Source organism: Amblyraja radiata, chromosome 29, assembly GCF_010909765.2.
Source record: "Amblyraja radiata isolate CabotCenter1 chromosome 29, sAmbRad1.1.pri, whole genome shotgun sequence".
NCBI classification, from domain to species: Eukaryota; Metazoa; Chordata; class Chondrichthyes; order Rajiformes; family Rajidae; genus Amblyraja; species Amblyraja radiata.
In genome coordinates, this window is record NC_045984.1 from 20,371,286 (window position 1) to 20,387,642 (window position 16,357).

Genomic DNA, 16,357 nt, shown 5'->3' on the forward strand with positions numbered 1-16,357 from the left:
TTTCATCATCATCATCATCATCATCCTTTATTGTCATCTTACAAAGCAAAGGTTGTACAGTGCAAAATGAGAAGACATTTCCCAGGGAATACCGGAGCATCGCACATAAAACGTAAACATTTCACGCGTAAAATAAAAACAATTAAAAAACAATCCAGTTCCTGATAAAACTTTGCCCACTAATCTCCTATGTGGGACCTTATCAAATGCTTTCTGAAAGTCCAGGTACACTACATCCACTGGCTCTCCCTTGTCCATTTTCCGAGTTACATCTTCAAAAAATTCCAGAAGATTAGTTAAGCATGATTTCCCTTTTGTAAATCCATGCTGATTCGGACCGATCCAGTTACTGCTATCCAAATGTGCGGCTATCTCATCTTTTATCATTGATTCCAGCATCTTCCCCACCACCGATGTCAGACTAACTGGTCTATAATTCCCTGTTTTCTCTCTCCCGCCTTTCTTAAAAAGTGGGGTAACATTAGCTACCCTCCAATCCACAGGAACTGATCCAAAGTCCATAGAACATTGGAAAATTATCACCAATGCATCCACGACTTCTAGAGCCACTTCCTTAAGTATCCTGGGATGCAGACCATCAAGCCCTGGGGATTTATCAGCCTTCAGTCCCATCAGTCTATCCAACACCATTTCCTGCCTAATGTGGATTTCCTTCAGTTCCTCTGTCACCCCAGATCCTCTGGCCACTACTATATCAGAAAGATTGTTTATGTCCTCCTTAGTGAAGACAGATCCAAAGTACCTGTTCAACTCATCTGCCATTTCCTTGTTCCCCATAATAAATTCACCTTTTTCGGCCTTCAAGGGTCCAACTTTGGTCTTAACTAATTTTTTTCTCTTCACATACCTAAAGAAGTTTTTACTATCGAGATGCTGCCTGACACCCTAGTTACTCCAGCACTATGTGTTTTTGTACAATACAGAGAAATATAGACAAATGCAAAACACCATATTGCAGAGATTAGTAAATAATCAAGATCAATGAATACTATGAATTCTACTTCACAAGTTCCTTCTAGTTAACATCATGAATATATGTCACCTTGATTAATCACCAATCCATTCCTCATGAGGTGAGGCAGTACAGTGATGCAGCTTGTACAGCTGCTGCAGCAATACTCTGATGACCCAGGTTAAATCTTTATCTTTGGTGTGTGGAGATTTCATTTTTTTCCCTGTGACCACATTGGAGTACGGTTTCCTCCCATATCCCAAAGATGTTCGAGTTATAGATGAATTGACTATGTAACTGAATGCAGTGAGATGGGAATGTGTGGAGGTCACATGAAAAATCGTTGGGGGAAATGAAATTGCTCTGTGAACTGGCGTAGATTGATGAGTCAAATATCCACCTTTTATATCGTAAAGAAATATCAATTTATGATTGTAATTAATTCTTTCTTTGGGGAGGATCTTACCATATTGAGGTCTAACCACACTAATAGCCAATTAGTGTGGTTAGACCTCAATCATACTTAGCCAAGAAAGCACACCATCTAATTCCACAGGGAAATTCAACATGTTTCTAATGACCAATTACCAATTTCTACAAATGCACTACTGAAAGCATTCTCTGTGTTTATATCACAGCTTGGCAAGGCAACTATTCTGTCCAATACTGTAAGAAAGTGTGGAAAGTTGCAGATGCATTCACTCCATTTACACTTCACGCTGCCATGGGAAAGCAGCCAACATAATCAAGGATCACTCACACGATTCATTCTCTCTTCTCCCCTCTCCCACTGTGCAGAAGATATAAAAGATAAAAGAACATACTACCGGATTCAAGAACAGCTTCTTTCCTACTGCTATGAGACTTTTAATGGACTTCTCACATACTAAAGAGGAATTCCTAATCTTCCAATCTACCCTAATTGTGGGCCTTGCACTTTTGTTTTACTGTGCCACTGTATTCTGCACTCTTTTTTCTCTTTACAACTAACTATTGTACATACATAAAAAGGCTGGAGAAACTCAGCGGGTGCAGCAGCATCTATGGAGCGAAGGAAATAGGCAACGTTTCAGGCCGAAACCCTTCTTCAGACTCATTTCATTTTGTTGTATCATAACACAATTTCCCAATGCATCTGAATAGACATGACAATAATAAAAAAAAATACCAATACCTCCAATGTACGGTTTCCAGGTATAAAACTTCCCACGAAATGCAATGTTATTAAATTCTGTGCATTGTGTTTCTCTGAAGTCTTGAGACCCTGGTGGACAGTCCTGCATTAAACAGAGATAAAATTAAAAAAGGCATAGTCATAGACTAATAAAACAAGGAAACAGACACTTTAGCCTGACCCGCCTATGCCAACCAAGATGGACACCTAAACTAGTCCCATTTGCTTGTATTAGGCCCATATCCCTCTAAATCTTTCCAATCCAATATAATGGTTAAAAACTAACGTTTAAAAGTAAGGAGAAAATTAAACTACATTATGAAAGACTATTTATTATTTTTAATTACATTTTTGATATCTGAAGTTAGATGAAGATTAAGCACAGTATTGGTAAAGTGTGATTTTCTGCATTGAACCAAATGACCAAAAAGATTTTGTTGGAAGGCTTGCTTTCTTATTATGGGCATAACTTATATATTTTTCCTAATGTAAAATAATCGCAAATCAAATGCTGTCCGTGAAACCACAATTTTTTATGTCATCTACAAACCTACTAATCACACCTTCTACAATCACGACCAACTTGTTAATATAGTTTACAAATAACAAGGCTCCCAACACGTCTCCCAGTCCCTTGGACCAAACCACTGGTCACAGACTTCCAAACAGAATAACATATTTTTAACTTTCCTCTCTGCTTCCTATCACCAAGCCAATTTTAGAACCAATTTGTGTCCTTATGCCTCCATGCATGTCTCCATTTAGGGACCCTGACAGTCCTTTCAGGTGAGGCCAAGGTGTAGTTGCACCTCCTCTAACCTTATCTCTGTCTGGTGTGGGCTCCTATATGTTGGCGAGACTGAGCGATTTAGAGATTGTTTCGTTGAATACTTATGCTCAGTCTGCCTTGGCTTGCGCGATCCCAGTTACCAAACATTTTAACTCCCCTTCCCATTATGAGCTTTCTGCCCTGGGCCTCCTCCACTGTCAGAGTGGGGCCACACGCAAAGTGGAAGAACACCACCTCATATTTTGCTTGAGCAGCTTACAACCCACGGCATGAACGTTGATTTCTCTAATTTCAAGTAACTCCTAAACTGTTTTTCTTGTTTATTATATTGTTTACAGTGTATTATGTTTACATATTCTGTTGTGCTGCTGCAAGTAAGAATTTCATTGTTCTTTCTGAGACATATGACAATAAAACACTCTTGACGATTCTCATTTCCTCCCCTCCCCTCTTTCCCCTCCTCCACCCTTGTCGCCTAATAGTTCCACTGGTAACATGAGTACCTCTCTTGACAACGGATCAGAAGATGTAGAATCCTTGTGGGTAGAGTTAAGAAATTGTAAAGGTAAAAAGATCCCGATAGGACTAATATACAGGCCTCCAAACAGTAGCCAGATTTAGGGCACAAATTACATAAGGAGATACAATTGGCATGTAAGAATGGAAACGTTACAGTGGGCAAGAGGGATTTCAATATGCAGGTCGACTGGGGAAAATCAGGTTAGTACTGGATTTAAGGAGAAGGAATTGGTAGTGTGCCCATGAGATGACTTCTTAGAGCAGCTTGTGGTTGAGCCTACTAGGGGAAAGGTAATCCTGAATTTGGTGTTATATAATGAACCAGATTTAATTAGGAAGCTTAAGGTGAAGAAACCCCAAGGAGGTAGAGGCCATAATATGATCAAATTCATCCTGCAGTTTGAGAGGGGTAAGATGAGGGGTATATCTGGAAACTTAGAGTTATAGTCATTGTTCCCAAAGTGTTCGGCAATTGTGACAATCCATCATCTGCACAGTTTTGTTTGCTAAGATAAGGTTGAATGCTGCCTCAATATGTATTGGATCTCTACATATTGTCTCAAGCTTCTCAATATGTTACTCAAGCAAATAGTTGAGGCAGGTACTATAACAACATTTAAAAGACATTTAGACAGGTACATAAATAGGAAATATGTAGAAGGATATCACGGGCAAAATAAGGCAAGCATAAATGGGCATCCCGGTCAGCATGTACAAGTTAGATCGAAGGGCCTGCTTCTGTACTACATTACTATAATCCTATGACATCCTGAACATAGCAGTAGGGAAGCAATAGATCATTCTGGAGTTTTTCTCTTGGCCACATGGAGTTCCGTAAAGATCAGTGCTTCGGCCTTATCTATTCGCAATCTACGGATGGTTGGAGGCTACAAACACTTGTAAAACAAATTTTTTTACAGACATTACACGGCATTATGTTACATTTTCCAGTGAACCAGGCAAGATAAAAGGGATTGAAGTCTGAAGAAGGGTTTCGGCCCGAAACGTCGCCTCTTTCCTTCGCTCCATAGATGCTGCTGCACCCGCTGAGTTTCTCCAGCAATTTTGTGTACCTAAGATAAAAGGGAATGCTGGAAGCAGGAAAGCGCACATGGAGCATAGTAACGACTTATTGCACTGCAACACGTAGACCGTACTTACATGTAGTCAATATATTTTTTGATGGGGGGGGGGGTGGGGTGTGTGTGTGTGTGTGTGTGTGTGCGTGTGCGTGTGTGTGTGTGTGTGTGTGTGTGTGCGTGTGCGTGGAAACTTTTCAAATATTTCCCTTACACGGAGAACCCGACCTTTTCCCTGTCGGCTCTCCGTTGTCATTGGGGCTGCAACGTGGAGCGGCCTCCAGCAGGAACGACCTAGGGCTCCAGTCGCGGAGCTGCGGACCTACTCACCATCGTAGAGCTGGCCGAGTTTGGAGCGCTGGTGGCGCGCTGCCACGACCCGACCCCGGGGATTCGGAGGCTTACCGCAGGTGCGGTGGACAGTGACACCGGGAGCCCGCGGGTCCCTGCTGGGAGACCCCTTTTCGGGGCTTCCGCAACGGCGACTTCACCCGCCCGAGTCGCGGGGTCGAGGAGTGCCTGGAGCGGGGCCTTACATCACCGCCCGGCGCGGCTACAACGGCTACGGGACTTTGCTAGCGCCCGCCGGGGGCTCCAACAACAAGACCCGGAGCAGGGCCTTGCATCACCCGGCGCGGCGTTAATGGCCGCGGGACAATTGCCATCGCCCGCCGGGGGCTTTGACTCTGACATCGGGAGGGGAATGGGGAGTGCAGGGGAGAGATACGTTTTTTTGCCTTCCATCACAGCGCGGAGGAGATGCGCTGTGATGGATGTCTGTGTAAATTGTGTTGTGTCTTGGGTCTTTTTTTCTTGTGGGTATGACTGCAGAAACAACATTTCATTTGAGCCTCTATGAGGTTCAAGTGACAAATAAATTGTATTGTGTATTGTGTATGTGCAAATTTGAATGTCAAGCTCGACTTGATTGCTGACATTTTACTGAAATTTATGAGGGAATGAACTTCATCCATAAACCCTCAACCAACCCGACTCGAATGTAAAACACACTCCATGATAATAAAGTCCCACAGAAAACCTTGGATATACAGGAAATGGGGAGGGACATGGATCATGTGCATGTATGAGTTTAACTTGGTATCAGTTTGCATGGACATTGTGGATCGAAGGGCTTGCTCCTGTGCTGTGCTTGTATCGCTCTATATTCTATGTAAATATGTGCCATTTTCCACATGAAGGGACCCACTTTTTGGCAAATACAGGCATTGATTGAGAGGTTCTTTTCCATCTCATCATTTGCATTCCTGACATCAGATTGCAATAAAAGATATCCGACCAAGCAATAACATAAGATATTACCCAAATATTAAAAATATTAAAAAAAATACCAGAGAGACCCCTTGGAATTTTGAATTTCCCCGAGGGGAGCATGCACATAATCCAACTACCTGCTCCATCAAGCATCACCAACACCATGTGTAACAGAGTCCATGGATCCCCTTCTGGCCTCGTCAGTCAACTCAGAACCGAAGGGGTAGAACGTTGCTCTGATCCTGAAGGACTGTTTCACTTGCTTTTCAAATAAATCACAGGACATGAGGAAATGCCCAGTGACTGGGAAGATCAGGGGAAAGTCAAGCAAAGTGGGTTTATAGACCTTCCCCCTCCCCCCCCCCCCAAGACTAATACAGATCAAATAATTTGCAGTTCAATTATAAACTGCAGATTGCTGCTGAGATGGGTGTCACAGTTCTTATGCAAACCAATCTAGGCCTGGCTGCAAATTGCAAAATAAACCAAGGGATTTTGAATACTGTGAGTTAGTATAGAGACCCTGCTTCACATATTGTACATTCATCAAGACCCTACACGAATACTTCATCATGTCAAGGCATCAGATTGTTCTAATAACATGTTACATTCTCGCCCATTCATCTTTAACTCACTTTATTTTCAATCACTAAAATATGCCATCATTACTTTTTAATCATTCAAGTAATAATCATCAACACCATAACACTAGCATGCAAATACATTTCAACTGCTTTGCTTCAAAGCTATCATTATCCATGCTGCGTGAATGTGACTATGAAACAGGCTGCTGTCTATCCATGTAATCAGTGAAAGAAGCTCCAAATGTTCACAATTTTCCTATACCAGACAGCACGTTCGTGAATACATTTGTATCCTCCAACAATCTCATCAATTTTTCTTTACTGTGGAGCCCAAAACTGTGCATTGTATTCCAATTGAAGCCTTGTTTAGTTATGTTTAAATTTTGAATTTTATAGTGCTTGACATGCAACTAATTTCTCATATTTCCTTATGACAAAGAAGCAGGGCCTTCAGTCCATCAAGTTTATGTAGGGTCCTGAGGTACCTACCTGCTTCAAGAAGACCACTATTATTGCAGCGCCAAAGCCAAGCAAGATCTCATGCCTTAATAATTACTGTCCAATGGCCTTGACATCCACCAACATGAAGAGCTTTGAGAAGCTAGTTATGGAAAACATTAAATCCAGTCCACCAAACAGCCATGGCCCATTGCAGCGATCCACCACGACAGGTCCAATGTTGATGCCATCTTACTGGCCCTACACTCATCCCTGGAATACCTGGATGAGAGAAACCTTATCAGACTTCTATTCATAAACTACAGCTATGTTTTTAATACCATGATCCCATCCAAGCTCATCACCAAACACAGTCAGCATTCATCTCTGCAACTGGATCCTCGACTTTCTGACCACCAGACACGAATCAGTGAGGATATGGGACAAATCATCCTCTACGATCATCTTCAAAACTGGTGCTCCACAAAGAGGCATTCTCACCTTCCTTCTTTACTCCTTATACACCCACAACTGTGCAGCCAAGTACAAATCTAATTCAATTTACAAATTAGTGGACGACACCACTGTTGTGGGCCAGATATCAAATAATGATGAGATAGAGCACAGGAAGGAGATTGACCTGGTGTCAAGACCACGACCTTTCTCTCAAGATGGACACAAAATGCTGGAGTAACTCAGCGGTCAGGCAGCATCTCTGGAGCAAAGGGTCAAAGGATCGCGACCCGAAACGTCACCTATTCCTTTTCTCCAGAGATGCTGCCCGACCTGCTGAGTTACTCCAGCATCTTGTGTCTATCTTCAGTGTAAACCAGCATCTGCAGTTCCTTCCTACAATCTTTCTCTCAATGTCAGCAGGTGACAGTGATCGACTTCAGGAAGTGTTTGAGAAAGAACTGCAGATGCTGGAAAAATCGAAGGTAGACAAAAATGCTGGAGAAACTCAGCGGGTGAGGCAGCATCTATGGAGAGAAGGAATAGGCGACGTTTCGGGTCGAGGCCCTTCTTCAGACTGATGTCGGGGGGGGGGGGGGCGGGAAAAGAAGGGAAGAGGCGGAGACTTTAGGCTTGAGGGAGAGCTGGGAAGGGGAGGGGAAGGAGGGAGAAAGCAAGGACTGCCTGAAATTGGAGAATCAATGTTCATATCGCTTGGGTGTAAACTACCCAAGCGAAATATGAGGTGCTGTTCCTCCAATTTGCACTGGGCCTCACTCTGGCATTGGCAGAGGCCCAGGACAGAAAGGTCGGATTAGGAATAGGAGGAGTTGAAGTGCTGAGCCACCGGGAGATTAGGTTGGTTATTGCGAACTGAGCGGATATGTTGGACGAAGCAATCGCCAAGCCTGCGCTTGGTCTCACCGATGTAGAGAAGTTGACACCTAGAACAGCGGATGCAGTAGATGAGGTTGGAGGAGGCGCAGGTGAACCTCTGCCTCATCTGGAAAGACCGCTTGGGTCCTTGGATGGAGTCGAGGGGGGAGGTAAAGCGACAAGCGTAGCATTTCCTGCGTTTGCAAGGGAAAGTACCAGGGAAGGGGTGGTTTGGGTGGGAAGGGATGAATTGACCAGGAAGTTATGGAGGGAACGGTCTCTGCAGAAAGCAGAAAGGGGAGGAGATGGGAAGATGTAGCCAGTAGTGGGATCCCGTTGGAGGTGGAGAAAATGTTGGAGGATTATATGTTGTTTGCGACGGCTGTTAGGGTGGAAGGTGAGGACAAGGGGGACTCTGTCCTTCAAATTTCTAGCAGTAAATATCACCAGCAGCTTGTCCTGGACTACCCATATCGACGGCAATGGCTAAAAAAGCACACCAATGCCTCTACTTCCTTAGAAGACTTAGGAAGTTTGGCATGGCCCCACTAACTCTCATCAACTTCTACAAATATATCATAGAAATATTTTTTATCAGGATGCATCATAGCATGGGTTTGGAACAGCGCCATCCAAGACCACAAGAAATTGCAGAAAATTGTGGACGCAGCCCAGACCAGCACATAAACCAACGTGCCTTCCATTTACACTTCACGCTGCCACGCTGCCTCGGAAAGGCCACCAGCTTTTCACTGTACATGTGACAATAAACTAAACTATTTCCATTCATTGTATTTCTCCAATTATTTCTCCATAACCTAGTTTTCCTCACATGCCATTAAATTTTCCCAATTCCTCAACTATGTACCTACACCAGGGTAATTTACAATCAACCCTTTTGGATGTTGGAGGGAACTGGCAGAAACAACCCATGCAATTACAGGGATAATGCACAAACTCTATACACACCTTATACAGAGTCAGAACAGTACCACCTATTTCTCATTTTTAATTAACTTTATCACTTTGGAGCACAGTTTGCAAAGCTTGTTTAGCCTTTCTACCATATTTCTCTTTCTGAGCATAACAAAAATAAACAGCCTCAGAGACATCCTGAGTAACTGAGACCAACGTCCAACTGTTCCAAGAAAGTCTCTTTGATTCAGTGCAATTTTTCATCTTTGGTCTACTGTAATGAGAAATAACATCCTATGCAGTTGAAAAAATATTCAAATCTAAATGACATTGCACAGAAGCTTCATCATTACTTAAATAAAACTACATTTATTGCATATTCTGACCAGCACGTATAGTTTCTCTGCAACCATGACATTACACATCTGATAGAAAAGGGTAGTGTCCTGAAGAGTACAACATAAGAGTTCAGCCTCAGAGTTGTTTCTAAATAGTAAATGCTGACATACTGTTACATCAAGAATAAATGCAGTATTGGCCCTCATTGGCATACTTTGTTGAACACACGAGAGCTATTTGATATGACTAAAAATGAGGAAAATAAAATTCCCTGGGACGAAAAGGCAGGGAAGCTATGCCTAAGGAAATGTCAAATGATCCAGTATATCTAGCGTAAATGAGCAAAAAATTCTCAAAAAACGACACACACCTACACTTTACATTACATAATGTTCCTGACTTACCAAGAGCAGCACCATAGGATGTTCTAGTAATATATTAAAAATGAACCTCAGTGCGCAGACATCACACTTTGCTGCAGTTGCAAAAGAATCTTTAAAAAAAACAAACAAAAGCCAGTTACTTAATGCTGGGTGCTTATGACTTGGAGCCAAAAACAGACAAGCATTTAATAATTTGCAATGTTTCTAATCAAATGACCTAGATTCTAGGGTGACCTCAGCCTGATTACTATAAAAGTATGATTTTATTCCCTTAATTGCGCACAGCTTCATTTTAATAGAATAATATATTGCACATGTCATGGCATAGTCATTTTCTTAAATTTAATTTAATCTAACTGGAGAACCAAAGTACTAATGTAAAAAGGAACATTTCTATGATAGATCAGACTTCAGTTACCACACTTTCTTGACTGGATCTTAGTTATTATTTAAAATGAGTCACACATACTTTATTGTTTTAACTTTCCTACTCATGAAACTGGAATAAGTTACATTTGAATTTACTGAGATTCAATGCATTAAACACATGACCAAGTTTCAATCAACACTCAGCAAAAATCATGAGTAGCAATCACCCACAATTGAATTTTATCAAATTGCTTCCAAGGTTAATTTAATGTTTTTTGTGATTGTCATACTACCTTCACCAATAGATATGTTTTATGCAAATCATGACATTGGTCTCAGTGAGCAAAACTACTATCATGTATCAGAGTACCTGCTGATCCTTCCACTGAGGGTGGCATAGACTGTATTGTCTTGTGTTCAATTATGTTTAAGTATTTTCACCTGTGTGTCATTGTTAGGTATTGAGTTCCCTATTTAAGTGCTGATGTCTGTTTCTATCTTTGTAGTCTTGGATTTGCCCCATGCTGTGACTTTTACTCTTGTTTAATCATGATTCCAGTAAACACCTTTGAGTTTAATTCACTCCTGTGTCTTCTCTGTACTTGGGTCTGCTCATCTCTTGATATTGTTACAGCAAGACTGAGTCAAACATTGATGCTGCAGAGATGAACTAACGCTATACTGCTCTACCTACCAAGGAGCCATGATTGGGAGTCATGAACAGCTGATTCTTGCATTCTCCATATCTTGATGGCGTTAAACAAAACTTTCTGGCAGAGCCAGTCACGGGTGAATTCAACACCACTTACTACTTCCATGAGAGCGCTTGAATCTACTGTTTCAGTTCCCCATCCCAGCAGAACCCCACCTACCTTCACTGGAGTGTTACAATGGTCACCTGGGTAAATGTTGAAGCTTTCTCTGTGTTCTCTGGGTTTTAAGCTTCAGTTGTTTAGAAACAGCGACTCCTTCCTGTTCTAACAATCTACAGTTCACTGATGAGCTGAGACAATAGAAAATAGGTGCACGAGTCGGCCATTCGAACAAGTGTTTGATCATTTGGTCAGTGGTCGATTACTTCTAGTTTCTCCAACACAGTCATTCGATGTTCTCCATTTTGCCATAAGAACTTCCCAAACTCACCAAGTCCACTTCCTTGGGACCAAGTTAATCACCCAGTGTTAACCCATGTTCTTCCTTGGGACCCAGTTAATCACCCAGTGTTAACCCATGTGAAAAGAAAGCCACCACTCTTTGCCTCCCTCACTGTCTGTATGATTGTACTATTGATCTCCTGCCAGGCTCCAGTCAACCTCAGAAAATACTTTACTCTTTCTCATGCCCCAAGACCCAGGCATTAGTACATTAAAGAAGCCCTTACATTAGGGGCGCCACACAATTGGCAGCCCCGCCAACAGTGTCTGCAATGTTTTTAACTTGGTCTGTATTCGTAAGGGAAAACTGCCATCAGCACTTCCAGTGGCTACTACAAATATTTAACTATGGCTTTTGGTCTCACACTCTATTCCAGGGTTTTGCTAATGATGTTCTAAGGGACAGGCTCAACCAGTTCTTGTTTGTCTACCTATGTGATATCTTAATTTTTTCTAACTGTTATCAGTGATTTATTGGAAAATTTAGTCTCTTGTGACCCCTTGAACTGCCCTAGTTAAACCTGCCTTCATCTGATTCTATTGGTCTCCAGAGGCAGGATGGGCCTACCACCAGCTCAAAAGCATTTTACCTCAGCTTGTATCTTCAATCACCCTCTTGATCTTCAATCACCCTGTTCTCTCTGAAAGAGCTAATAGTCAATACTAATAGTCAAATCTAAAATGGAGTCATTCTTCTACAAAAGCATGATCTAGTAGAACAAAAGAATGGCTTGGTGCCAAGTCTGAATGACTTTGTAAATTATATGGAACACAATATGGAGGACGGATTGTCTTTTCAATAAAAACATTAAGTTGGCAGCCTGCGTAATAACATGTGCTTCTTTGCAAGGCCATAAAGAAGCCAAGATTGAAAAAAAATAGCTGACGCTCCAGAAATAAGTAATAACTTGTTATTGCATGAGCTTGATTTGGACCCAGCTTTCCTATATTGTGAAAGGCTATAAAATCTTTCAGTCATGCCATATTCAGACCTGGTAGGAGTGTTTTACTGATAAGAAAAATGTATAATTGTGCTAGCTTTCCTTTGTTCTGTGAGTGGAGCCCGAGAAGCACCGAGCAACGTTTGTGCTCATTGTAGATCTTTGCCACTCCCGTCTGACGAATCAATTAAAGATTGCCATGGTTTACCTTTAACAGTTTTTGTTGCTATCTGCTTTTTAAGAAACAAACTTTGACATTTGGCTGTAGTTGGCAGGGATCTCACCGGGACCAGCAACAGATGACTGAGTAAGAGGGTGCAGTTGACCGGGATCTGAAGGGGAGAAAAATGAGCTCTAGTCGGACTCTTTGAGTCCGACCACCCGAAGAAGCTCCCGGTAAAAAACTAAGGTCCCTCAGTCTGAGGTGGGTCTGGTTCCAGACAAGATCCTTAGAAGCAGACAGCGAAGATAAGACCACTTGTATAAAGGATTGGCTTGTGTATTGGAAATGATTAAAGGATTGGGCACGGCAGACTACAAAGTTTTTGTCACTAATGTGTATTGGAAAGACAAGGTGTCTTGAAAAGAAGTGTTTTAAAAAGACAATGAGTCTTGAAGAGACAGTGTTTTGAAAAGACTGTTGTGAATTTGCTACCAGAGAGAGTAGCCAGATTGGGCTTTACAGACTGCAAAGGATCTGTTACTAATATAAAGGATCGGGCATAACAGGCTGAAAACGTTTGTTACAATTTCTGTACTAAGAGGTGATTTGGAGATTGGATAGACATGGAAATAATTTGGATACGAGTGAAGGAAAGACGGTTGTACAACACATGTGTTATTTGTTTCATAAGAACAAGAAGGATTATAGAATATTAAATTATAAATTGACCAAACGTTTGAGTAATGTGTCTTGACCAGTAGGAGGAACGTGGAACGTAGAGACGATTGAAGACAGAGAGAGAGTGAATGAGGCAGAAAAGAAGTGGGTGGAGACGCGAGATAGTAGTTAGATGGATTACGCCTGTAAAAGAGGAATTGAATTGTGGAATAAAGACAGAACTATTAAGATGAAAGTACTTCAGATGGAATGCCAGTGGGCAGAGGAATAGGAGATAAGGGCTAAGGCAGAGAAAGAAAGCACTGATAAGAGTTCAGAGAACAAACCCGGTGCCGGTAAGTCCTCTCGAGACCCTATGTCTGGCAATGGCGACCCTGTCTATAGAATAAGGGGGAGGTGGCCAATCACAATCTGGATCACAGTCCAATCACAGCTCTGACCACTCCCATTTTGAACATTAGCCCGCACACCATTACATTAAACTTCTGCCTTTGTTAATTTTACAACAACAAGACGACTTTTGCAATTTAAAGGAACTGCAAGCCTTAAACCTTCCCAGTCCCAGTTCACAAAGTCCCAGGGGAATTTCCTAGCTTGCTAATTAAGCATCAATTCTGCAAATTGGTCCCCACAGAAACAAAGATTATTTTAAACAGAACGGCTTTTGTCAGACAAGGGAGGGGAATGTAAAGTTAATACAGAGAGACGTCTCTAATGTTTTGCACGATTTTTTGGAAACGAGGGGGCTGCGCCACTTTGGCTAACTCCTCTCAGATTAAATTTGTGTACCTGATGTGTATTTTGCCTGTTTTTTGTACTTGTTTTCTTTCAATGTTCGAAGGGTAGTATTTGTTCAAACCCAAAAGCTCTCTAAAAAGTATTCTAGGATGTTCTTTCAAGTTGTCACTCATCCAAGTTCTGTCTCTTATCTAACTGGAGAGCTCAGAGTTCTTTTCAAGGCTATGCTGCCAAAATACTGGCAGCTTCATTTTCCTGTGCTCAGGATTTTGCTATGTCTATTTCATTTCTCCCAAAGCCTATTGGGATACTTGACATCTAGTCGCAGGCTATATTTATATATTCATATATATGCCTCTTTTGATGCAATAGTCCATGTCAGATGAAATAGGATGTCATTGAATGAGCTTGCAATCTATGAAAATTAATTGTTTATTCTTTATTTTCTCTTAACTTTAAGTTTATTTTTTTTCATATTTCTTACCTTTTGAATTAAGTTCAAATATAGACCTGAATTCCACGATGGCCACGTGGCATACAGGTAGATGTGTTAGATGAGCTTGGAGATGCCTTTATCTCCGAACAAAATCTATTAATTGTAAATTGTAAATTTGGGGAGATAGATTGGAACAATTAGGAATATTTTTAAATTGTTATTTTTATATAATGATCTATTTTAAAGGGTTTGCCTTCTAGGAAGTTAAAGAGTAATCTCACATCCCCCACTGCCCGTAGAATTCTGCCTTTTATTGTTGAGGTGCATGCCTCTGATGTAGGAGTGGAAGCTGTCCTTCCACAACGTTCTCTTCAGGACCATAACCTTCATCCGCATGCCTTTTTCTCTCATCGCTTTAAGTTAGCCAAGAGAAATTATGATACAGACAATAGTGAACTCCTGCCAGACAAATTAGCTTTAGTGGAGTGGGAGCAGTGGCTGGAGGGAGCTGAGCATCCCTTTGTTGTCTGGACAGATCACAAGAATCCGGAGCACATTCTGACGGCAAAACTCCTCCATTCTCGTCAGGCAAGGAGCCCCTTTTTGTATAGGTTCTAAGAATACTAAATCTGACGCGCTTTCTTGCCTGTTTGATCTGTCCCAGACTGAGTCCCTGGCCGCATCCTTGGAAACCGTGTGGACCAGCTAGGGGAGTATTCATGGATATCTTTAATCTCTTCCTACTCTGTTCTGAGATACCCACCTGATTCAAGAAGACCACCATAATCCTGGTGCCGAGGAAAAGCAAGATCTCATGCCTTAAAGACTACCATCCAGTGGCCTTGACATCCACCATCATGAAATGTTTTGAGAGGCCATTTATGGAAGGCATTAAATCCAGTCTACCAAGCAGCCTTGACTCATTGCAGTTTGCCAACTGCCACAACAGGTCTATGGATGATGCCATCTCTCTTGCTCTACACTCATCTCTTGAACACCTTGATAAGAGAGACACCTATGTCAGACTACAGCTCTGCTTTTAACACCATTATCCCATCCAAGCTCATCACCAAACTCGTGGAACTTGAAGTCAGCACTCATCTCTGCAACTGGATCCTTGACTTCCTGACCAACAGACACCAATCAGTGAGGATAGGTGTCAAATCATCCTCTTGGATAATCCTCAATACTGATGCTCCGCAAGGATGCATTCTTAGCCATTTCTTTACGCCTTACACCCACGACTGTGCAGCTAAGTACAAATTAAATTAAATTTACAAATTTGCAGACGACACCACCGTTGTGGGCCAAATCAAACAATGACGAGACGGAGTACAGAAAGGAGATTGAGAACTTTGTGTCGATACAACAACCTTTCTCTCAATGACAGCAAGACAAAAGAGTGATGGATTTTAGGAAACAAAACGATACACATATGCTGGTATGCATTGATGCAGCTGAAGCAGAGATGGTTGAAAGTTTCAAATTCCTAGGAGTAAATATCATCAGCAACTTGTCCTTGACTACCCATATTGAAACAAATGCCTCAACTTCCTTAGAAGGCTTAGGAAGTTTGGCATGTCCACAACAACTCTCACCAACCTCTACAGATGCGCTGTAGCATACTTTTTATTGGGATGCATCACCCATGGTTTGGGAACAGCGCCATCCAAGACAGCAAGAAATTACAGAACATTGTAGACACAGGCCAGACCCTCACAAACCAACCTCCCTTCCAATGACTCAATTTACACTTCCCACTGCCTCCCATAATCTAGGATGAGTAGTACCCCGGGTCAGCCTTCTCCCCTCTCCCATCAGGCAAGAGATATAGAATGAAAACGCATACCACCAGATTCAGGAACAGTTTCTTCCCAGCTGTTATCAGGCAACTGAACCATCCTACCAACAACTAGAGAGCAGTCCTGAGCTACTGTCCACCTCATTGGAGTCCCTTGGACTATCTTTAATCGGACTTTACTGGACATTATCTTGCACTAAACGTTATTCACATTATTCTCTTCATCATGTATCTGTACACTGTGGATAGCTTTATTGTAATCATGTATTGTCTTTCCGCTGA

At 41.9% G+C, this 16,357-nt stretch overlaps 1 protein-coding gene across 2 annotated transcripts in view; it reads right to left on the reverse strand.

Annotated features, from left to right (window-relative positions):
- LOC116989442 (A disintegrin and metalloproteinase with thrombospondin motifs 6-like) overlaps positions 1–16,357 on the reverse strand; it is a 190,426-nt gene that overhangs the window by 34,744 nt on the left and 139,325 nt on the right. For both annotated transcript variants that reach the window (XM_033046821.1, XM_033046822.1), the window contains one exon: positions 2,148–2,250. In XM_033046821.1, the coding sequence (XP_032902712.1) occupies positions 2,148–2,250 (103 nt within the window). The remainder of the gene's footprint in view (positions 1–2,147; positions 2,251–16,357) is intronic.